The sequence below is a fragment of the Pseudorca crassidens genome, chromosome 9, assembly GCF_039906515.1.
Source record: "Pseudorca crassidens isolate mPseCra1 chromosome 9, mPseCra1.hap1, whole genome shotgun sequence".
Taxonomy (NCBI): Eukaryota; Metazoa; Chordata; class Mammalia; order Artiodactyla; family Delphinidae; genus Pseudorca; species Pseudorca crassidens.
Window position 1 is genome coordinate 7546442 of NC_090304.1, and position 20871 is coordinate 7567312.

Sequence of the window (20871 nt, forward strand, 5' to 3'; positions counted from 1 at the left end):
TCCCCGCCCCGCCCCGCCGGAAGTGAGGTGTCTCACTCCCGAAGTTCCGGCTCGCAGTGGGTGGGGAGTGTTGTAATCGGAGTCGCCTCCGCAGTCGCGGGGTTTGAGCGGGCTCGCGGTGCTGGGCACCTGGTGAGTGGGCCGGGGCCGGGGTCGGGCCCGGGTTGGGGTTGGAGTCGGGACCTGGATCTTTCCCCTTCAGGTCTCCGGGGTCGGCGCGCCCCCTCAGCCCCGTCGCCCGCTTTCGGCCTGTCATCTGGCCGTAGACAGGCTCCCGCGCGGCCGCTCTCAGAGTCTCGGCCCCGTCTGCGACGCTCGCAGCTCCTGGCGTTTACAGGTGCGCGACCGTGGAGGCGACCCGGGTCCCTCTCCGTCCCGCCCCTGCATCCTGACGGTCGGCCGTTTCTCCGGTGCCCCGAGTTGACACTGCCCCGGGGGTTGGGGAGCGCCAGGGTTCCAACCTGACGTACCCCGCCCGCTCCCGCGGGGCGCGCGTCGGAGCTGCCCACCCTGGCGGAGCTGTCACCGGCGCTGTCGCCTGCCCGGCTGCGCCCCCCAGCGCCTTGGCTTCTCCCGGTCCAGGCCGCACGTTCCCGCTGCGGGAGATTTCTGCTTTTACATCCCACTCCATCACCGTCACTTTAGGGACACTGGGAGCAGTTCCCTCCTCCTCCGACTTTGCTGCCTTTCCTCATTCTTCCCTGGAGGCGGCGGTCTGGCAGGCGGCGTGGAAAGAGCCCTAGATCTGAAACCAGACTAACCCAGGCTGCTGGCCTTGCGTCAGTGTGATCACTTAACCCCTTTGAGTCTCAGTCTTCTAATTTGTAAAATGGGGGAGTATATGCTATTCTTGATGCGATGATGGTGAGGACGAAGTGAGGTTTCCTTTGCTTTCTCCTGTTTATTAGCACTGCGTCTCAGGCACTGTGCTAGGTGTGCACAGTATTGGGCATCACACCGTTCTTTCCCCCCGCAGGTCCCTAGGCCAGGGCAATGTTCCGCACCGCCGTGATGATGGCGGCCAGCCTGGCGCTGACCGGGGCCGTAGTGGCTCATGCCTACTACCTCAAGCACCAGTTCTACCCCACCGTGGTGTACTTGACCAAGTCTAGCCCCAGCATGGCAGTGAGTTCAGGGCTCAGGGAGGGAGGAACTCCCTGGGAGGGGAGGAGGAGTCTGTTTGAGACAGGGGTGGGGCTAAAGGTCAGGTAAGTGGGAGACAAGTGAAGTAGCTGCCAGGCCTAACTTTGAACAAATTGTGATGGGGATGTGGAGAGGCTCCTGAGTGATGAGCCCCGGACAGAGCAAAGCAGAAAGTGACCTCAAACCATAGCCTCCCCTCACTCCTAGGTCCTGTACATCCAGGCCTTCGTCCTTGTCTTCCTCTTGGGCAAGGTGATGGGCAAGGTGTTCTTTGGACAGCTGAGGGCAGCAGAGATGGAGGTGAGATGTTCATGGCTCCAAAGGTGAGGGGCAGGGAGCTGGGCAAGCAGAATGTCTGAGTTCCACATCATTCCTTGCCCAACCTGCAGCATCTCCTGGAACGTTCCTGGTATGCTGTCACTGAGACTTGTCTGGCCTTCACTGTTTTTCGGGATGACTTTAGCCCCCGCTTTGTGGCACTCTTCACTCTCCTTCTCTTCCTCAAGTGTTTTCACTGGCTGGCTGAGGACCGTGTGGACTTTGTGAGTTGGGTCGGGGGGTTCTCTGGAGCAGACAGAGGGCTGGCTTGTGGAGTGATGGCTGGGTTGGGGACATGGAGTGAGCCCCAGCCTTCCTGACGGGCCCCCTCTCTCCTCTGCCTCAGATGGAACGCAGCCCCAATATCTCCTGGCTCTTTCACTGCCGCATTGTGTGTGAGTGAGACCCATGGGAGCGGAGAGGAGGGAGCTGGAGGGAGAAGAGGCACCATGAAGGACTGGAACATGAAAAGTCACTAACCATGGACCTGTACCGTAGAGCACAGGCTGCCCTCGGCCCTCAGCTGTACAGGAAAGATAATTTAGGAAGTTAATTTGCATCATCTCTGCCTGTTCCACTCCAGGGCTTCTCAACTGCCTAGCCCCTTAGCTCTTTGCCTCCTCACCTGGAGCTTGGGCCACCCCTAGGCAGAACTGGAGTTCCCAGGGGGCCGGGTTCAGTGGAGTGTACCCACCTGACTAGATGGCTAGGGCCGTGGTGGGCTTGAGGGTGGGAGCTGTCTTAGAGCAGGAAGTGGCTGTCAGGCCCTGGGCTGACCCCACCAACCTCCCATTTGGGGGGTCCCCACAGCCCTTATGTTCCTCCTGGGTATCCTGGACTTCCTCTTCGTCAGCCATGCCTATCACAGCATCCTGACCCGTGGGGCCTCTGTGCAGCTGGTGTTTGGCTTTGAGGTAAAACTGGCTTGGGAGGTTGGGAGGACAAGCCCAAGGTGGCACTGTTGTGCCCTGACAAACCTTTATCGAGCACCTGCTCTGTGGCCAGCCCGTGTGGGCCCCCAAGGAGCAGCCATCAGTCAGTCCCAGCCCCTGCCCTCTACGCACTCCTAGGAGAGCGGGGACGGCGCAGAAAGGCGCGTGTGGAGGAGGAGCCCTGACCTGGCGCTCAGGGAAGGCTTCCTGGAAGTTGATGCCAGAGGAGCTGGCTGTCGATGGACAGAAGGAATTAGCTTGATGGACAGCTGGGGAGGTGTGTCCCCAGCAGAGGAAGAACGTGTCCAGTGACAACAGTTCACGTCTGTTGAGTGCTTACTGTATGCCGGGCCCTGTGCTGAGCACTTGACCTGCATCTCTTTCAATCAGCAAAACAACGTTGTTATAAAGGAACAGTTAATTCTGTCATTTACAGACAAGCAAACTGAGGTTCAGAGAGGTCTACGAGTTGCTGAAAGTCACACTAGCTAGTGAGTGGAGAAGCTAGGAGGACCCCGGCTGTGTCCAAGCCTGTGCTTGTACCGTGGCCCTCCGCTGTGCACAGGCCTGGGGACAGCGGTTTGGCTGGAGCCCGGGGCCTGTGTTCATATGTCCACCCCCCCACCCCCAGTATGCCATCCTGATGACTATGGTGCTCACCATCTTCATCAAGTACGTGCTGCACTCTGTGGACCTCCAGAGCGAGAATCCCTGGGACAATAAGGCCGTGTACATGCTCTACACGGAGCTGTTTACAGGTGAGACAGGCCTGGACCTCCCCTGACCTGCACCAGTGTCCCCAGCCCTGCCTACCAGGCCCTGTGACCTGCCACTCTCTGCACCCCTTGCCCCCAGGCTTTATCAAGGTTCTGCTGTACATGGCTTTCATGACCATCATGATCAAGGTGCACACTTTCCCTCTCTTTGCCATCCGGCCTATGTACCTGGCCATGAGGTGAGCCTAGCCCTGCCCTGCCACAGCTCTGACCCCTCCCGTCCGTCTCCCTCCTTCTACTGAAACTGTCTTTTCAGGCAGTTCAAGAAAGCTGTGACAGATGCCATCATGTCTCGCCGAGCTATCCGCAACATGAACACACTGTAAGTGGGCGTGTCCTAGCTGCTCGCCCAGGCTGTGCCCCAGGTGCCCCTGCCTCCAGCTCTGGTCTTGACGTGTCCTTGGTCTGTCCTAACCAGGTATCCAGACGCCACCCCAGAGGAACTCCAGGCGATGGACAACGTCTGCATCATCTGCCGAGAAGAGATGGTGACTGGTGCCAAGAGACTGCCCTGCAACCACATTTTCCACACCAGGTGGAGATGCCCTGAGCAGCCTGCACATGAGGGAGCGGCTTTGGAAGGCAGACCCCGAGGCACCTGCTAACTGTTGCCTGGTCTTGACCCCCAGCTGCTTGCGCTCCTGGTTCCAGCGGCAGCAGACCTGCCCCACCTGCCGTATGGATGTCCTTCGGGCGTCGCTGCCGACCCAGTCACCACCGCCCCCTGAGCCTGCGGATCAGGGGCCACCACCTGCCCCCCACCCCCCACCACTCCTGCCCCAGCCCCCCAACTGTGAGTGGCACTCATCTGGCCATCCAGCACACTGCTGGGTTCTCGCCCCAGACTGGGAGTGGGAAATGCGGAGGTGAATCAGAGTCCCTGCCCTCGAAGCTCAGTCTGGGGCCGGGGGGCTGGTCACGGGAAGAGACGCAGATGATTGCCGTCGTGTCTGATCCGTGCTGGGCTCAGAGAGGGCCTGTGGGAGCAGAGGACAGAGCCCCAATACCTGGTCCCTTGCCTGCGATTTGGCTCTATCTCAGTTTGGACCTTTTCTCACCACCCCGTCCTCTCTCTGCAGTCGCCCAGGGCCTCCTGCCTCCCTTCCCTCCAGGCATGTTCCCGCTGTGGCCCCCCATGGGCCCCTTTCCTCCTGTCCCACCTCCCCCCAGCTCTGGAGACGCTGTGGCCCCTCCGTCCACCAGTGCAGGTGAGTCTTTTGGGTAGCACGCCAGCCAGGGCGGTGGAAGGAAGGGAAGCAGAGGCCCCTCAGCACGGACTAACTTCCTGTTCTTGCTCTTTCGCAGCCCTTTCTCGGCCCAGTGGAGCAGCCACAACCACAGCTGGTTCTGCTGCCTCTGCCCCAGCACCTGGCTCGGCCTCCACCCCTGACGCTGGCCCTGCCCCAGGCTTCCCCTTCCCTCCCCCGTGGATGGGCATGCCGCTGCCTCCACCTTTTGGTAAGCTGGGCCGCTCGTGGGGTTGTTTTGGGAGGTGTGGGGGTGTCAGGCCCAGGCAGCCCAGGCTGAGCCTCTCTCTCTCTCCAGCCTTCCCCCCGATGCCTGTGCCTCCTGCCGGCTTTGCTGGGCTGACCCCAGAGGAGCTGCGGGCTCTGGAAGGCCACGAGCGACAGCACCTGGAGGCCCGGCTACAGAGCCTGCGCAACATCCACACGCTGCTGGATGCCGCCATGCTGCAGATCAACCAGTACCTCACCGTGCTCGCCTCCCTCGGGTATGCCTACACGGGGGCCAGGGTGGGCAGCAGGGGTGTGGGGCTGCCGAGAGAAGGCCCCCAGCAGTGGTTCTGGGCCTTTTTCTCCCCTGCCACCCTGTGATACGTGTCGATTCGGGCATTCTATCTCTAGGCACACCCAAGGTGTCGGGGTTCTTGATTCCTTTTTATCTTCCCGCTGCAGAAGGCCTGTCTGGATCTGCGGAGGAGTGGTGTTTATCAGAGAGCTATCCTTGAATCTTGTCCTCGTATATAATTCCCAGTACTTTAATCACGTATACTCTCTTGACACAGGGCGACACTTTGACTGGGAATCACTGCCCCTGATCTGAGACAGCAAATACAAAGTCGCTTGGAGCCAGCTTGGCCCGAATTCAAGTCCTGATCTTATTACTCACTTGCTCTGTGACCTCCATTACCTTATTTGAATAGAGTTCTAATTCCTATTCGCAGGGGATGTAGACAAAGTGCTGGCACCCAGCAATGTCGGTACAGACTTGGAGGGGAGCTTGAGTCTGAGACTTGCGTGCTTTGTGTTATTCAGTGCACTGTCTTAGCTGGTACTCTAGAAGGTGCCTGGCATCTCAGAGTGGCAACCCTGCAGTGTAACAGTGAACAAGGCCAACGGTCCCTGCCCGCAAGTGCTTTACAATCAATCTGTGGTATAGAATTCCAAGAATCAGTCAACATGTGTTCAGTCGTGTCTGCGTCACTGGGGCTGCGAGGCACATCGGTGCTGGGAGTGCACCCCGCAAGGCTCACGGAGGGCAGAATCTCTCGAGTCGTGCCAGGATGCCAAGGCCCTCCTCTTGTCCCTTCTCTTCCTAGGCCCCCCCGGCCTGCCACCTCAGCCAACCCCACTGAGGAGACTGCCCCTACAGCTGTCGCTGCTGCCTTCTCCACCAGCACCCCCAGCTCTGAGGCCACCACCCCATCCCTGGGAGCCTCCCCACCAGCCCCTGAACCTGAAAAGCCTTCAGGTAGTTGCGGTCAGCCTACAGTGGGGTGGGGCAGGGGACTTCTCTGGGTTCCGCTTCTGGACCTCTCTGTCCCCAGCTCCTGAGTCAGCGGGCACCGAGGAGCTGCCTGAGGATGGGGAGCCTGACGCAGCAGAGCTCCGCCGCCGTCGCCTGCAGAAGTTGGAGTCCCCTGTTGCCCACTGACACTGCCCCAGTCCTGGCCCCTGCCCCCACTCTTGAGCAGTCCGCGCTGGAACACGTCCTGCCACCAAGTGGCAGCTCCCTCTCTGTCTGCACCAGGGAGTAGTAACCCCCAGCTCTGACACAGAGGAGGTGGCATCTGACCAAGTGGAAAGAGGCCTGAGGCCCCAGTTGACTCCAGCCCTTACAGTCCCAGGCAGCCATGGGGATCTTGGGTCAGTTCCAGCCTTCCTCTCCAACCCTTCAGCCCTGTGTTCTGCTGGGGCCACGAAGACAGAAAGGTGCAGTGTCTGAGAAGCCCTCTGACCCACCCAGTCCCTTTCTGGGAGAAGGGGAGCCCCTCCGAGCCCCCCTTGTGTGTGGAGTCACGCTGCAGTGCCGAACAGTATTAGCTCCTGTTCCCAAGTGTGGACTCAAGGGGCTGGAGGTAGGCCAGGAACTTGCTCCCGGGCCCACCCACGAAGACTGGTACTGATGTCATTTTCTTACCCGAACTCCCCAGGAGCCCTTTGTGGTGGTGGCTGTGCCCCTTGTGCCCTGTGGCATTTCCATGTCTTACTGGCAACCACACAGCTCAGGGAAAGGAGTGTCTGGGGTGGAGAAGCAGGCCGGCAGCACTGAAGGGCCCTGCTCTGCCCCTCCCCCCCAGGCCCTTTTCTCCCTGCAGTTTGTCTGAGGTGAGACTGTCCCTGGTCTCACCCAGCAGCCACTGTGCAACCTCAGTCTAGGCTGAGGGCTCTTGTGTCTGCTTCTGAACCACTGCAAGCCCCAGAACCTACAGAAGGCAACTTCTTAACTTACAGAATTTTTCTTGAGTTTAGAAGAATTGGAATTACTTCCTTGCTATTGTCTTTTGGCTTAAATTTTGTCTTTGAATTTGAATGCTTGACCCCAGGAAAGGGGAGCAGGAGTGCCAAGCTCCCTGTCTTTCCAGTTTAGAAAAGGCTCTGGGCCAGGTGGGGACGACAGGAGCCAAGGCATTGCCTGCCCCTGTCTTTTGCCCCTCAGTGTTGTGTTACAGGAGTTGCTGGAGACAGTTTCAGATGATTATTTAATTTGTAAATATTGTACAAATTTTAATAGCTTAAATTGTATATACAGCCAAATAAAAACTTGCATTAATGACTGGTGGAACTGGTGTGATAGGATCAGTGTGCCATGCTCCTTTTTCTTAACTCAGGCCGTAGACTCGAGAGTGGCCTGGAATCTCCAGGAGTGAGGGTTTACTTACACAAGCCAGCACTGTTCTTGGGCACAATGTTGAATATTAAGGTATTAGAAAGATATACCCATTTTACATATGAAGAAACTGAACCCCAGAAAGGTTAAGTACCCTGCCTTAGGTCAGAGCAAGTAGGGGAGCCAGGCTCTGAACCCTGTCTTAAGCCAGCTTGCTGCTGAGATGGGGTGGGAACTCTGGCTTTTGGCCCTTGTGACTCCCAAGGATGGGGCAGGTGTGAAGGTTCCTTGGCCGGGGTGGGATGGGATGGCAGGGACAAAAGGTCAGCATCTTCCTGCCTGCAAACCCCCTGTCCAGCCTTGATACTAGGTCAGCAACCTGGGAAGGATGGCCCTGTGCTGGGCTGCTAGGAGCTCTCAAGGAGCCCCTTGTGGGCAGACCAGCTAAAGCTAATCACTTAATTTGCTGGAGCTGGAAACCCAGTCAGACCCAGCTCTTAATATGGAATGGAATAGAGGTAACTGGCCTTTTTGCCTCTCCATGGGTAAAAGGAATGAGCCAAGGGGCTGACGTGCACTACAGTTGGAACTGAAGACCTCCAGGACCCACGTCTGAGTCGTGTTGTGTTCTCTGTAGCCTCTACCAAGTCAGGTATGACCTAGAGCAAGGGCTCAGGGATTTTTCTGCCGCAGTGAGGGTCTGCGGGCCAAGGAAGGAATGTGCCCAATGGGTCTGCCCTGTGCTACCCTCCCGTAAACTGGGCTGGGCTACTGCTTCCAACAGAGGGGCAGTCAATCACCTCTACAGCTTGAATAGCTGAGTCCAAGGAGCTCCAATGAAGGGAAAGCAGGAACACGCCAAAGTGGGGGGGGGCGGAGGAATTAATGCTCCCCCCTAGCTTGGCCGTTCCTGGTGGGTCTCCAATATTAGACAGCCCTCCCCCCGTGCTGGCACCTATACAGTCCCATTTCCTCCTTTATGCAAACAAGGCCTGCTCCAAGGCCCTCAGCCCTGGTCTCTGTGCCCCTTTCCCCTAGCTGCCTCAACAGCCACTCCCCTCGTCCTGAGATCCCCGGCACTCCAGCTGCAGGGGGACGCTGGTCGTGCAGGCTGCTCAGCTGGGCTTCAGAAGCCCTTCTCCAGAAGCCAGGCTTTGAGCTGCTGATCAAAGTAGCCCTTGACCCGAAGGGTACCTGTCACCTCATTGACCTGGGTGATAGGTGTCTTCCCCAGCAGCGGGCTCAGAAAATCTTCCACATCCTTCTGCAGGGCCTGGGGGAAGATGATGAATCAGGCCTGGTAAGACCTTTCCCTCTAGAGGGTTCCCATCCCTTCAGCCCTGAAAGGTCAGAACCGGACCCTGACCCACCCACCCACTTACCCAAATGTCCCCCTCCACCTTCCGGATCACAGTCATCTGACGGTTTCCATGCGTGATGTCCTTGTAGACTGGGATGTTGTGCATACGAGAGCGTCGCACAAAGTAGGGCAGGTTGGGTGGGGGGTCTATGACAGAGAGGGACAGTGATAAGTCAAATGTTCCCAGACTTCATCTCACCTCAGCCAAGGCCTTTCTCCTCAGAGTGTGCAGGGGGTCAGTGAACCTAACAGCAAAGCCACCTCCAGACTTCAGATCAGGAGACCTGCTCTTTCCCTAAGTTTAGAGCCAGGACCAGCTTGTTCACCCTGGTACCTCAAGGCCCAGCACAGGCCTGGCACCAGAAGGTGCTCAAGAAGAAACAAGGTCAGGGCTATGCCTCCCGGGATCTTTGAGTCCCCCTCTGGAGCCAATCCTTGCCCTTCTCCACCGGGTAGGGGAGGCTAAAATCAATCTCTGGCACAAAGGGATGGGGGTTTATAAGAACTGAACACCTACCACAGGCTGGGCTCTGCATGACATGCTTTATGTGTTGAGCAGATGATCTCTATTTTGCTGCAGCTGAGGTTGGGAGAAGCTAAGTGACTAACTCAACCATACTGGCAATAGACAGCAAAGCCAAATTTGGACCCAGAACTGCCCACCTCCCAAGCTGTGTTCTCAATTATGGCCGGGGGTGGAGGTGGGGGTCCAAATTCTTGGGTCTTCTCTCTATGCTTCACTTTTCCCACATGGGAAGCCCTCACCCCAGTAGTGTGGATGGATGGGTACTAGCCAAACAGGTCTCCGATCCCTGGCCCTTTGTTGAACGTAAGACAGATGTTAGCTCTGAGAGATCTCAACACAAGTCCTGAACCCTCTGGGGAGTACAGAGCCTCAGCCAGGGCAGATAGATCTCTAGGTAGGGGGATGTTTCCCTGCAGCCTTCAAGCCATCCCCATCACCCAGCTCACCTCTGGGGGGCTGCCAGCCACTAGAAGTGGGATAATGTTCATGCTTTGGGGGCTTTGGGATGCTGGTGGGGGGTAACAGGCGTTCCACAAAACGGTATTCATCCACAGACTCCACGAAGCTGGGGTAATCAGGAGGCCCCTGGGTCTGGCTCCGAGGGGGGGAAAAAAAAATCTCTCCATCAGCCTACCCATCCCCCACGCCCCACCCACCACCCCAGAATAGAGAGAACTTCAGTTAAGTAGAAAAAAGAAACATGACAAGCAGAGAGAATAGTATAAATATAAAAGGCTGGAGGTAGGAAAGCACCAGACTTCAGTTTGCTAGAGTGCAGGGTACAAGTGGGTCTGAAAAAGAAGTTCAGGAACTCGGAAGGGCCTGCCTCTCTCAGGATTTTTGTGGGACTCAAATGAGAAGTGTGTGTATACATCTGAAAAGCTGGGTAACCGTAAGTGTGACCAATACGGCATTCTTCAGTATTTTAAAGTTTCCTGTGAAGATTCTACTGAAATATTCTAGTTCTGGGTTAGGCTCTTTCAGCAATCGTGAAAATTTCCCACTCACACTCATCCGATGTGACCCTCCCTCACCTGGAATATTTCGGCCTCATATGGACACCACCAGGCACTAAGTGCTTACAACTTAATTCGACAAGTCAGGTATTTTATTACCCCCCGGTGTACATCCAAGAAAGATTAAGACATTAGCAAACAATCTGCCTAAGGTCACATTCCGGAGTCTGTCCTCCTATACTTCTCCCAACAGATACCCTGGACTCCTGATAGGCCCCAGGGTTACAATGAGAATGAGAAGATGAAGTGGCCTATATATCGTGAGTCCTAGGTTCTCAGAAGTGTCGCCAACGATCTGGGGCCAATTCCCACACTCTGGTACGGTTTCCCCTTCAAAAAAATAGGCAGCGAGAGTCTATGTGCAGCACCTCCCAGTTCCAACTAACTCAAGTTGTCCTCCAATCATATTTCAAGCCCCACACTCCGAAACGCGCTCCAAGCCCTGCCACCTTCCCTGTCAATCTTTTATCTGAGCTCCAGAAAAGTGCCCCCTAGATAGGGACGCGGTTTTTAGACTACAAGAAATACGGTGAGCCTCCACCCAGCCCTCTGCCCCCAGCTTCAGGGTCAGCGCTCTCACCAGTAGCCGCAGCCCGCAGCCCGGCAGGACACCGGTCCTCCAGCCTCGCTGCACAGCCCGAAACATGGTGGCTGCCATCTTGAACTCCCCCGTACACTCGCTTTCTGCGCGCGCAACCAACCTGGTCCCGCCCCTTCCGGCTCGCCCGGCGCCCACCCCCACCCCACCCCCACCCCACCCCCACCCCACCCCCACCCACCCCGGGACCGAGAGAACGCCTGCGCAAAGCACAAAGAGGCGGAGCCAGGCGGCCTAGGGCGCTACAAAAGTCAGAGGCCTTGTCGGTCGCTCAGCAGTGACGTGACACGCAGCAGGCGACGAGGCCGTACCCGCCCTAGCTCCTTCCTCTTTCTCGACTCCATCTTCGCGATAGCGGCAGCGGTATCCGCGGTTCAGGTAAGGTTTGTGCCACGGATGGATCCGAAGGGCTCGCAGGTTGGCCGCGAGGTTAGAGGACGCGGGAAAAACGGGGGAAGAAGGGCTGCTCTGGGGGCCAGGCCAGTCCCCGTCCGACCTCCCTGGCAGGCCCGGCCTTACCCACGTGAGACCCCGAGACCACCTACTTTTCGGCGCCGTCGTCCCCGGCCTGCCACCCATTTTCTGACCCTCCTCTCGCCCAGAGTATTTTTTCTCTTAACAGCACCCCCCCTTTTTTTTTTCAGTCGCCAACATGCAGCTCTTTGTCCGCGCCCAGGAGCTACACACTCTCGAGGTGACCGTCCAGGAGACGGTCGCCCAGATCAAGGTAAGGCTCCGTGGTGCTCCCTGGGGTCTTTTGTGTTTTTCATCCTCGCCCGCCGCGGGAACGCTGAGTCTCGTTTTTCCCTGTAGGCTCATGTAGCCTCGTTGGAGGGCATCGCTCCAGAAGATCAAGTCCTGCTTATGGCAGGCACACCCCTAGAGGATGAGGCTACCCTGGGCCAGTGTGGGGTGGAGGCTCTGAGCACTCTGGAAGTAGCCGGCCGCATGCTTGGAGGTGAGTTGGGGAGGTCTGTGTTTTGAACTGCTTTGTAAGCTCATGGGTGTAGGGTGTGTGCTCAGTCCAGGGTGGTTCTTCCTGTTTACATCTCTCAGAACGAACTTTTTGAGAGGTCCATGGGAGACTGAGCCAGAGTGTCATTCTATTTCAGTCACTTACTAGATAAAACCCTTGTCTGTGTCCTAATTTACTCACTAAAATCAGGAGGTCGGACCAGATCTCCGAAGTGCTCTTTAGGCCTTAAGGTCAGTAGTTGGAAAATTCTGAAGTGACACCCCAGAATGTACCAGACTAGACATTCTTAGATTTCAAGTCTTTGTGACTTTGTTTTCATTCCCTGTTTGGGCCCATCTTGCCTTTAAACTTGAGTTGAGGGAGAAAGGGTTCTGCTGGGTGGGGCCTTCTTGTTCTAACTGCTTGCTGTCCTCCTTTCCTATCACAGGTAAAGTCCATGGTTCCCTGGCCCGAGCCGGGAAAGTAAGAGGTCAGACACCGAAGGTAAGTGAGAGTATTAGTGGTGTTGTTTGGACTTCGTTGCCTTGTGGCACAGCTAAGCCAAAACCCTTGGCCCTTGCCCTGTTTGCTTTCTCCCTTCCTGGCGATGAACCTGAGGGAAGGCATGGAAGAGGCACCCCAGGTTTGATCATCCCTCCCTTTTCCCAGGTGGCCAAACAAGAGAAAAAGAAGAAGAAGACGGGCCGGGCCAAGAGGCGTATGCAGTACAACCGGCGCTTTGTCAACGTTGTGCCTACCTTTGGCAAGAAGAAGGGCCCCAATGCCAACTCTTAAGCGTGTTGTCATCTTGGCTTTCTCTAATAAAGTCACTTACCCAATTATCTCATTGTTTCATCTTCATGTGCAGAGCCTCAGGGATAGATGTGGCTTCTCAGGCTGGTGGTATGAAGAACAGTGAGGCCTCATTTTGGTTTTCTTGGCGGTGTCAAGAGTCAGCAGCTTGGCAGGGATGTGTGGGTGGAGGTGGATGAGTGGTAAACTACAACAACAAAAAAAGCTTCCTATGAAAATTGGTAACCATAAATGCCAGCCCTTCAGATGGAGAGTTGAGGAAAATTCCAATCCCAATGCTAAATAACTTGATAATTAACTTCCAAATACTTTCTTTTTTTGGTCTTTTTCTTTTAAACAGAAGATAGCAGGAACCATCGTTGTGGGAGAGATTTTATAGGGGCAGCAATGGAGAGGAGATTGATCGAGTAGAAGATGTATCAGGGAACACCAGTGTGGCATTTCCCTGCACTTGGAACCAGCTGTGGCTTTAGTAGAATCCAGACCAGGAATCTGGTCTGCCCCAGCTTCAGAAAGTATTGCCTGATTACATTAGTACTGCAGTGATCTTATTTGTTCTGATTACCTGATGGGCCTTGCTAACCTAATCACAGGTGAGGTGGCGCAGTTGATTGTTTCAGCGTTCCCAGAATTGGAGTTCTCTGGGGCTGATTCAAGTTTCCTCCTAGCAACACATGCATACCCATTCATTCATTCTGCTAAGCTTTTTGAACCTGCTGGTTCTTGGAATACAGCATACTACGGGGTAAAGACCTTGGGCTCTAGACTTGGTCTGCCTTGAGTTTGGATCCCTGTTCCATTTATTCACTGGCTGGCTGACTCTTTTTGGGCTGTGCCATACAGCATGTGAAATCTTAGTTCCCCCACTAGGGATCGACCTGGGGCCCCAGCAGTGAAAGCGCCGAGTCCTAACCACTGGACCACCAGGGAAGTCCATTGCCATCATCTCTTGCGAGTTGCTTTGAGGATTTTATGGGAAGTGCTTAGATCAGCACCTGCCCTCTAGAAAGTGCACAAATATATTGGCTATTTTTGAGTTCTACAGTGAGCTTCCTAGAAAGACATTGGCCCCCATCCCTTTTAGGAGTTTAGATTCTTGTGCGGAAAGCAAGGAAACTAGTTACAAGTGTTAATGATCTCAGAAAGTAAGCAGGGTGCTGCAATAAAAGGGAGTGTGACAGGTAGATAACTGTCCTAGGGGAGGTCTCTGACGATGGGATGTGTGTAAGACCTGAAACAGGAGCTGATCAAGTGGTGAGATGGTGAGAGTTCCAGCTAAGAGACCTGTGTGCAAAGGTGAGTGGCAGATCCTGCAGGGTCTTGTCAGATGTGGAGAGGAGTTTGGTTTGAGTCCAAGTGCAGGTCAGGGTTTTAAGCAAGGGCCTGATGTGATCTGACTGGTGATCTAGTATTTTCTCTGGCTGACTTTTCTGGAGGGCTGGCAAGAAAAAAGGAAACCAGTTAAGCTGGTGTCATCCAGTTGAGCAAGTAGCTTAGACCACCAGTGGTGAAGGGGATGCAAAACTGAGCAGACTCTTCAAATCCATCCAGGTCATGGTAGGGAAACAGATGACCCAAATTGAGATAGAGACAAGGTATTTCGAAGGCAGAGCTGACTAGAGGTGGGGCTGGGTATGAGTGAGGTGAGGGACCAAAGAACCAGAGCTTACTTTTAGGGGTGCCATGGATCAAGTCTTCACAGCGCTTGGCACAGTTTGTAAGTCGTCACCTGCACTCTACCACAAACTGTAAGGCCCATTAGGGCAGGAACCTCATCTCATTTTGCTCTTCAGTGTGTTTTCGCTGCCTAGTGTGAAGTTTGCGCTTTAAAGTTGGATGAGGAAGTCGAGCAAGAGCTCAAATATTTGTTAACGCTTCTTCTCAAGAGGGAAATGCCCCCAACACACCCAGTCTAGGCACCCCGCCTTGGCCTTCTTCCACTCTCCCCTTTGTCTGTGTCCCCTAGTAGAATGGCTGCCCCTTCAGCGCAGGGACGCCTCATCTCCCATGGGTTTAGCACAACTAGTGGCCCAGAGTAGATTAAGGTTAGCAAAGATTGGGTTTTGCCGCAGCGCTTTATAGTGCCCGAAAGGCAACCACTAGGGGGCGAGCTGGTATCGGCGAAGCGTCCGCCGGACGCACTTTCCCTACGCTCCCACCGCGCAGGACCGAGCTCCGCCGAAGCCCGGGCTGAGCTCGTACCTCCCCATCGGTTCCGGCGCATAGCCCAAGCGCGGCTCAAGAGAGGGGTGGGGCTTGGCTTCCGAGTGTGGGCGGAAACTGACGAGAATCCTCGAAGAGCTTTGACTAAGCACTCCGTCGGCCCCGCAAAGAGGCGGAAGTAACCGAGAAGCGTCGGAAGATTGTGATTTACTGCCCTTGTGCGTTCCCGTGTGGTGTGCGGCGCCAGTTGCCATGGAGCCGGCCGGGCCTTGTGGTTTCTGCCCCACCCGGGAGGCCCAGCCAGCGCGCTACACCTGCCCTCGCTGTAACGTGCCCTACTGCTCGCTGCGCTGCTACCGGGCGCATGGCACCTGCGCCGAAGACTTCTACCGTGACCAGGTGCTGGGAGAGCTGCGCGGCCGCAGCGCCTCTCCCAGCCGCCTGGCCAGCGCCCTACTGCGGCTGCGTCAGCAACGTGAGACCGAGGACGAGCCCGAGGACGCAGGCCTCAGGCCTGGTCCGGCGCCCGGCGGCCTCTCAGGACTCTGGGAGCGGCTGGCACCGGCCGAGAAGGCGGCCTTCGAGCGGCTGCTGCGCCGAGGCGAGGCCGGGCGGCTGCTGCCCCCGTGGCGGCCATGGTGGTGGGTTCGCGGCGCCGGGCCGCGGCTTCTGGAGGAGCTGGGTGATGCCCCGGGCTGTGACGCCGAGGAGCTGGAGCCCTCCCCTGCGAGGACGCCACCGGAACCCGAGAAGGATGAGCCTGCGGCTGCCGAGCCAATTCTCGGAGACGTCCCCGGGGCCTGCCCTCCCGCCGTGCCCACCCTCATCCCTACGCTGGTCAGCCTGAGCAGGGGCCGGGCCTCGCCGCTCGTGCGCTTCCAGCTGCCCAACGTGCTGTTCGCCTACGCACACACACTTGCCCTGTATCACGGCGGCGACGAGGCTCTGCTTTCTGAGTTCTGTGCCACGCTGCTCAGCGTTTCTGGAGTCCTGGGCGCCCAGCAAGTCTTCACCTCTACCGAGGAGGCCCTGCAGGCCGCAGCCCACGTGCTGGAAGCAGGCGAGCATCCCCCTGGACCCCTGGGCACACGGGGTGCCATGCGCGAGGCCGCCCTCATCCTGCTGGGTGAGGGCCCGGCCAACCAGAAAGGCTACACGTTGGCAGCACTGGGGGACCTGACACAGACCCTGGGCCGAGCCCGGAAACGAGCTGTGGCCCCTGAGGAACGAGATTGCCTCTACCGGGCCCGAAAGAAGTGCCAGTTCCTGCTGTCTTGGACCAACGAAAATGAGGAGGCCCTCACACCCCTGGCTCTAGACTGCGCCAGGGCCCACCGAGCCCACGCTGTGGCAGCCGTGGAGGTGGCAGCCCTCACTGGGGAGCTGGAGCAGCTCTGGGGAGGCCCCCTGCCACCTGCCCGGAGGACTCTCATTGAGGAGCTCCTTGACTGAACTGGACACTCTGTCATTAATAAAGCTGTGACTGGTCTGCCCTGTCGCCAGTGCCCATTTCTGAGTGCCAGCTGCTGTGCCACCCACCCCCAGACGCTTGTGGCCACAGGCCACCTGTCAGCTTCTCCCTGATCGGGGCTGACCCAGCCCGTTTTTAAGCAACCTGGCCCCAGAAAGGGAGAGAAGCAGCATCAGGCATTCCAGATGTTTATCCAAGGAGGAAGAGCAGCCCTTCCACTCCCTTTTGTTTTCGTGTTCCCCTTTTGCTCCAACCACCTATCAGGCTGTTCACCCCTGCCTGTCCGAGCTCAGAGCAGGGTAGGGTGCAGGCCCTTGAGTGCCAGGTGAGTCTAGGCTCCTGGTGCTGGGTGTGCTGGCAGCTGGGTGGGCACGTGGCCCGACCTGGGACACGTGGAGCTGCTTCAGTAGATGTAGGGCACGATTCGGTAGGGCACACGCCGGCAGTATGCGTGCCAGGCCAGGCCATACTTCTGCAGACACTGCTGCTCATCCCGGGCCTCACGGTGTACCAACAGCGCAGTGAAGTAAAGGAGGTAGAAGTAGGGCAACAGGTGGGACACCCCTGTGGGGAAAGGGGTCTCTGTGACCACTCAGCCAGCCCCCCGGTTCACAAAGGTTTCCACAGCTGATGGCTCACGGGGCCCTCAGGGCTCCATGGTGAAAGGTCCCAAGGTCTGCAGGGAGTGCTGGCGTGCTAGGCTGTCACAGAGGTCTGGCCCAGCCACACCCTGAGTCCATCCCCAGCTCCCTGACTACTCCCCCCACTGGGGTGCAGCCCTGTTCTCCATTCCACACCCAGACTGGGCATCCTGTGCTCACCACTCCACCTCTGCCCCTCACACACTTAACGGCCCCTGCCGTGCGCCAACCCAAACCACTCACCGCAGGGCAAGGACCAGGCCAGAGCCATGATGAGGTCTCCAAGGTAGTTGGGATGGCGGACCATACCCCACCACCCAGACACCAGCAGCCGTCGCCCTGTGGCTGTAGAGATGGTCTCAAGGTCTGGGGAAAGACGTAGTGGGATGGGGGACCCCCTGGAAGTCCAGCTGCCCAACCTCACTTCATGGCACCCCAGAAACCCAGCTCACCAGCCACTCTGGGATCAGAAGGATTCTTCCGGAAGGTGTTTTTCTGAGAATTGGCTCCACGGAAGATGTAGTAACCAACAGCTGGGAGAAAGTGTGAGCAGGCAGTCAGGGGCCTTCTCTCTGACCCTGACCAACTACCCACAGCCTGGACTCAGTCTGCCAGGAGAGCCAGGACCCAGCCCTGGGCTTTAAAGAAGGGTGTGAGGCTTAGCACCTACCTAGTGGGTGCTGAATAAATAGTGAACGAATGAAAGGGGGAGGGAGAGCGCTGCCCCTTCCTGACTGACCATTGATGAGGCAGATGACCGAGGCCAGGGGCAACCCCAGGGGCTCTGGGTGGTACAGCAGGAACTGGGCCTGCAGGCTGTAGGTGAAGGGTACCCAGGCGAGGTCCCCAAAGGCCAGCATGAAGCCAAACCCGTCATGTATGATGTCCATGGTGGTGAGGACCGCCTCCTGCAGGGACAGGACCCAGACACACTGGCTCAGTCCCCACGAGGTCCTCTCGTGGGAGGCACCCTCTCCCTCCCTAGCCCAGTCCTGCCTCACCTCATGCCAAAGGGCATCACCCACATATAGTAGCTGGAAGCCATTGACCAGCCACATGGCCAGTGAGGGACTCCCCCGAAGTTCTGCTTCCTGCATCAGCAAGGCCAAGTTGATGAGGACCTGGGGGTTACACAGAGGGTGAGACAAGGCAGTCTGTTCCCAGTCCGTCTCCACAGAGGTGGCAGCGCCTGGAAAGGCAGTGGCCAGCCGGTCCCCTTCTCTCAGCTGTCCGTCACTAACCCTCCAGGCCTTCGTTGAGTGGCTCCGGCCCCTGTACCCAGGGGCAGAGAGACTGCACTGGACCACCTCCTGACCTGTTTTCTCTTGCCGTGTCCTGCAGTGTTCCCTTTGGGAGAGCGCTGTAGGGAGCGACTGCATACTTCAGGCTTGAGAGTTAAAACAGACCTGGTTTTGAATCTCAGCTTTGCCACCTGTGCAAGCTGCTTACCCTCTCTAAAGCGTATTTTCCCCACCTCCATGTAGAAAAGGGACATAATCATGGACCATAATGTGTGTGAAGCGCTAAGCACCTAGTAAGTGCTCGATAATGATTAGCTGGCAGCCAGCCTGTACTGAGCACCCCCATTCTGGTAGCACTGGGCTTGGGGCTGCCAATCAGGTTACCACCTCTAATCCTCACAGTAATCTTGGGAGCAAGCTCTTACTTTATCCCATTTCACACATGAGGAAACAGCCTTGAAGACCAGATCTGTGACGGGCGCCCAGCACTCCTCCGTCTCTGGATGAGGTAGTTTCCAAGGTGACAGGGACCTTGCCCAAGAAACCCTTCAGGAAATCTTGACCAGTCCAGTATGGGTGATTATAACCAAGAAAACACAGTTGGCCTGTTTTCAAGGCTACCAGTGACAGACAGGTTGCTAAACCCAGTGACCAGTTTGAAGTTCTGCACCGCTTTGGCCAGCAAGCAGCACAGGATCACTCTCTTCTCGAAATAGATTTTGTGCTTGATGGCTTTAGTTAAAATTGCACCTGCTGCCCCAACTCCCTCGCTGCACTTAGCATCCCCTGACATGCGATACCTATTTTACTTATTTTTTGTCTGTCTTTCCCCACTAGAATGCAGGCTTCATGAAGACAGAGATTTTTTTTCTTTCTTTCCTGTAACTTTTCTTTCTTTTGTCTCCCAGTACCTAGAGCAGTGCTTGGGCACATGATGGACTCAACAAATTATTTGTGGAATGAATGATTAATGATTTATGTCAGCACAATATTGGCCCTGCCCTGCCCAGGCACTGCTCACCCATCCCACCCCTCCTCCTGGCTGGAAGCCCACTTAGCCATGCCCAGCATACCCAGCCGATGAGGCCAGGCCGCAGTTCGCAGAAATATTTGAAGTCAAAGGAACAGATGCGCGGGTTGAGCTCCCGTCCCAGGAAAAAGTCGTAAATGGGATTGCCTGGAGAATAATGGAGGGTGAGGTGCACGCAAGCACCCCCATCTGCCTCCATCTACACCCTACTGGGACTCCTCTCACCTGAGTTCCCCCCGGGTGCCAGGGCAGAGGCAGGGGCTACCAGAGCCTTCAGATAGAGAAGGAGGCTGAAGATGAAGGCGATGAGGGTGGCCGCAAAGGCCAAGGGCAGGAGCATTTCCGGGAGCGCGCTCAGGGGCAGCCCGGCTAACACTCCCAGGCCCACCAACAGGGCTGTCAGCACCAGGGCCTGGAAGCCTGAACCACAGCACACAGTGAGACCTGGGGATTGTGCCCCTCCCCCCCCCCCCCCCCACAGCCTAAAGCCCAGGGAGGTCGCAGACCTTGTCCTGAGCCATTAGTCAGACACTTTAGCTTTCGGAGGGTCACCCCAGCCACTTCTCTGGTGCATAGAGTGGCAGCAATGCTGGGAGTGGAGGGAGGAGGGGTGTGGAGGGAGCCAGTGGAACCCCCTACGTCCTGGGCGTAAAAGAGGCACAAAATAGAAATTGGGGTCGCGGGCTCATCTCCACAGACCTCCCCACCGGGCCTGGGGCTCCAACCCCATCCCCACAACTCCGCGCAAGGACCCAGCCCCCAAGCACCGTTAATGGGGTAGCTCAGTCGACTCTTGTCCTTCAGTTCCTGCCCCTCGGCCACCTGTGGGCACAAAAGGGCGCTAAGGGTTGAGACTGTCTTTCTTCTCGCCGAGCCCCCTCTCTCCGCCCGCCTCCCCCGCGCGTCCGCGAGCCGAGTCCGCACCTTGCGCGCCGGCAAGAGGTAGAGCGCCGCCTGCAGGCCGAGCCAGGTGAGACACAGCAACAGCGCCCAAGGGCTCCACAGCTCCTCGAGTTCCGGCAGGTAAGGGGGTGGGCCCAGGAGGCGCGCCGGGCCCGAGCGGGCTACCAGTAGCAGGTGGAACATGGTGGCGGGGAGCAGCAGCAGCAGTGCCGCAGCGCCTGGGGAAGGGGGCAGCCGCGTCGGGGGTCCACTCTCCAACTCTCCCGGACCCCCACAGGCGCCCTGTCATAGCCAGGGCCCCGTCAGCATTCCCATCGCCGCCTTCCACACCCCGTTCTCAGCGCTCGGCCCCTTCTCTGACTACTGTCTTGGTCCCCTCGAGGGTCCTGCTCGCGTTCCCCCTAGTCCGCCCGGTCCTCCATGCCACAGATCCCCTGCTCTGCAGCCGCCAGAACTGGCTCCTCCTCAGCCCCCTCTCCAGACGCTTCCCCGCACACTCCTAGATCCTGACTCCCGATACCCCTCAAAGCCTTTCATCCTCAGACCCTGCCCCCATCCCCGCTCATAGCTCAACCCTCCAGTTCTCCCTCACATAGCTCTGGCCCCAAATACCCCCTCTCTCTGCCCCATTACCCAGGGGTCCTCCGAATTCCAGCTCAGCCCGGGAGCCCTGAGGGACCATGGTATCCTCCGCTCCGCCGGGGGTTGGGGGCTCTCAAAAATCCGTCAAGAAAACACAGCCCACCCCATCCCCCAGGAGATGGGCTCGGTGACACGGAGAACCCAGCCCAGCTGGGCTTGCACCTGTCTCTGCACGGAGCAGACAGCGACCGCTTTTGTCCCGAGGTCTTTAAATGGACCCGCCCCCGGCCCATCCTGGGCCCAGCAGGTCAGCCAATCGTCTCTCAGGGGCG

At 57.3% G+C, this 20871-nt stretch overlaps 5 protein-coding genes across 16 annotated transcripts; 3 read left to right on the forward strand and 2 right to left on the reverse strand.

The window, feature by feature from the left end:
• Positions 1 to 5: 5 nt before the first annotated feature.
• On the forward strand, positions 6 to 7186 carry SYVN1 (synoviolin 1). Of its 2 annotated transcripts, XM_067748397.1 has the most exons (17): positions 14 to 132; positions 203 to 337; positions 977 to 1125; positions 1351 to 1443; positions 1533 to 1685; positions 1808 to 1856; positions 2272 to 2375; positions 3025 to 3151; positions 3249 to 3348; positions 3426 to 3491; positions 3588 to 3704; positions 3799 to 3962; positions 4249 to 4377; positions 4475 to 4627; positions 4715 to 4901; positions 5730 to 5881; positions 5958 to 7186. In XM_067748397.1, exons 3-17 carry the CDS (start codon positions 994 to 996, stop codon positions 6062 to 6064), a joined length of 1833 nt encoding a protein of 610 aa, XP_067604498.1. In that variant the 5' UTR covers positions 14 to 132; positions 203 to 337; positions 977 to 993; the 3' UTR covers positions 6065 to 7186. The 2 variants fall into 2 exon arrangements, with proteins under 2 accessions (XP_067604497.1, XP_067604498.1); XM_067748396.1 differs by lacking the exon at positions 203 to 337 and having other exon boundaries at positions 6 to 132.
• MRPL49 (mitochondrial ribosomal protein L49) lies at positions 7094 to 10847 on the reverse strand. Its single transcript, XM_067748398.1, has 4 exons — positions 10723 to 10847; positions 9573 to 9717; positions 8623 to 8747; positions 7094 to 8513 (listed from the first exon to the last, which is right to left on the reverse strand). Exons 1-4 carry the CDS (start codon positions 10798 to 10800, stop codon positions 8367 to 8369), a joined length of 495 nt encoding a protein of 164 aa, XP_067604499.1. The 5' UTR covers positions 10801 to 10847; the 3' UTR covers positions 7094 to 8366.
• Positions 10848 to 10963: 116 nt separating this feature from the next.
• FAU (FAU ubiquitin like and ribosomal protein S30 fusion) lies at positions 10964 to 12535 on the forward strand. Its single transcript, XM_067748420.1, has 5 exons — positions 10964 to 11118; positions 11385 to 11467; positions 11554 to 11698; positions 12144 to 12199; positions 12365 to 12535. Exons 2-5 carry the CDS (start codon positions 11393 to 11395, stop codon positions 12488 to 12490), a joined length of 402 nt encoding a protein of 133 aa, XP_067604521.1. The 5' UTR covers positions 10964 to 11118; positions 11385 to 11392; the 3' UTR covers positions 12491 to 12535.
• Positions 12536 to 14723: 2188 nt separating this feature from the next.
• Positions 14724 to 16160, forward strand: ZNHIT2 (zinc finger HIT-type containing 2). Its single transcript, XM_067748412.1, has one exon. It carries the CDS (start codon positions 14924 to 14926, stop codon positions 16121 to 16123), a length of 1200 nt encoding a protein of 399 aa, XP_067604513.1. The 5' UTR covers positions 14724 to 14923; the 3' UTR covers positions 16124 to 16160.
• Positions 16161 to 16317: 157 nt separating this feature from the next.
• On the reverse strand, positions 16318 to 20842 carry TM7SF2 (transmembrane 7 superfamily member 2). 11 transcript variants are annotated; one of them, XM_067748407.1, is made up of 10 exons: positions 20591 to 20842; positions 19979 to 20175; positions 19822 to 19876; positions 19280 to 19474; positions 19098 to 19201; positions 17785 to 17904; positions 17523 to 17691; positions 17236 to 17316; positions 17027 to 17128; positions 16318 to 16706 (listed from the first exon to the last, which is right to left on the reverse strand). In XM_067748407.1, exons 1-10 carry the CDS (start codon positions 20637 to 20639, stop codon positions 16546 to 16548), a joined length of 1233 nt encoding a protein of 410 aa, XP_067604508.1. In that variant the 5' UTR covers positions 20640 to 20842; the 3' UTR covers positions 16318 to 16545. The 11 variants fall into 11 exon arrangements, with proteins under 11 accessions (XP_067604508.1, XP_067604507.1, XP_067604504.1 ...); XM_067748406.1 differs by having other exon boundaries at positions 17027 to 17149; XM_067748403.1 differs by having other exon boundaries at positions 17454 to 17691.
• Between the last annotated feature and the right edge of the window lie 29 nt (positions 20843 to 20871).

Excerpts from the sequence above, each read along its gene's own strand:
- ZNHIT2 (XM_067748412.1), top strand. The coding sequence starts at position 14,924 with ATGGAGCCGGCCGGGCCTTGTGGTTTCTGCCCCACCCGGGAGGCCCAG.
- TM7SF2 (XM_067748401.1), bottom strand. The coding sequence starts at position 20,639 with ATGGTCCCTCAGGGCTCCCGGGCTGAGCTGGAATTCGGAGGACCCCTG. Across the intron at positions 20,176-20,590 it reads GGAATTCGGAGGACCCCTGG|GCGCTGCGGCACTGCTGCTG; the intron begins GTAATGGGGCAG and ends CCCCTTCCCCAG. Across the intron at positions 17,150-17,235 it reads TTCTGATCCCAGAGTGGCTG|ACCTTGAGACCATCTCTACA; the intron begins GTGAGCTGGGTT and ends GTCTTTCCCCAG.
- MRPL49 (XM_067748398.1), bottom strand. The coding sequence starts at position 10,800 with ATGGCAGCCACCATGTTTCGGGCTGTGCAGCGAGGCTGGAGGACCGGT. Across the intron at positions 9,718-10,722 it reads GCTGCGGGCTGCGGCTACTG|ACCCAGGGGCCTCCTGATTA; the intron begins GTGAGAGCGCTG and ends CCTCGGAGCCAG. Across the intron at positions 8,514-8,622 it reads AGGTGGAGGGGGACATTTGG|GCCCTGCAGAAGGATGTGGA; the intron begins GTAAGTGGGTGG and ends ATCTTCCCCCAG.
- FAU (XM_067748420.1), top strand. The coding sequence starts at position 11,393 with ATGCAGCTCTTTGTCCGCGCCCAGGAGCTACACACTCTCGAGGTGACC. Across the intron at positions 11,468-11,553 it reads AGACGGTCGCCCAGATCAAG|GCTCATGTAGCCTCGTTGGA; the intron begins GTAAGGCTCCGT and ends TTTTCCCTGTAG. Across the intron at positions 12,200-12,364 it reads TAAGAGGTCAGACACCGAAG|GTGGCCAAACAAGAGAAAAA; the intron begins GTAAGTGAGAGT and ends CCCTTTTCCCAG.
- SYVN1 (XM_067748396.1), top strand. The coding sequence starts at position 994 with ATGTTCCGCACCGCCGTGATGATGGCGGCCAGCCTGGCGCTGACCGGG. Across the intron at positions 1,444-1,532 it reads TGAGGGCAGCAGAGATGGAG|CATCTCCTGGAACGTTCCTG; the intron begins GTGAGATGTTCA and ends CCCAACCTGCAG. Across the intron at positions 2,376-3,024 it reads AGCTGGTGTTTGGCTTTGAG|TATGCCATCCTGATGACTAT; the intron begins GTAAAACTGGCT and ends CCCCACCCCCAG.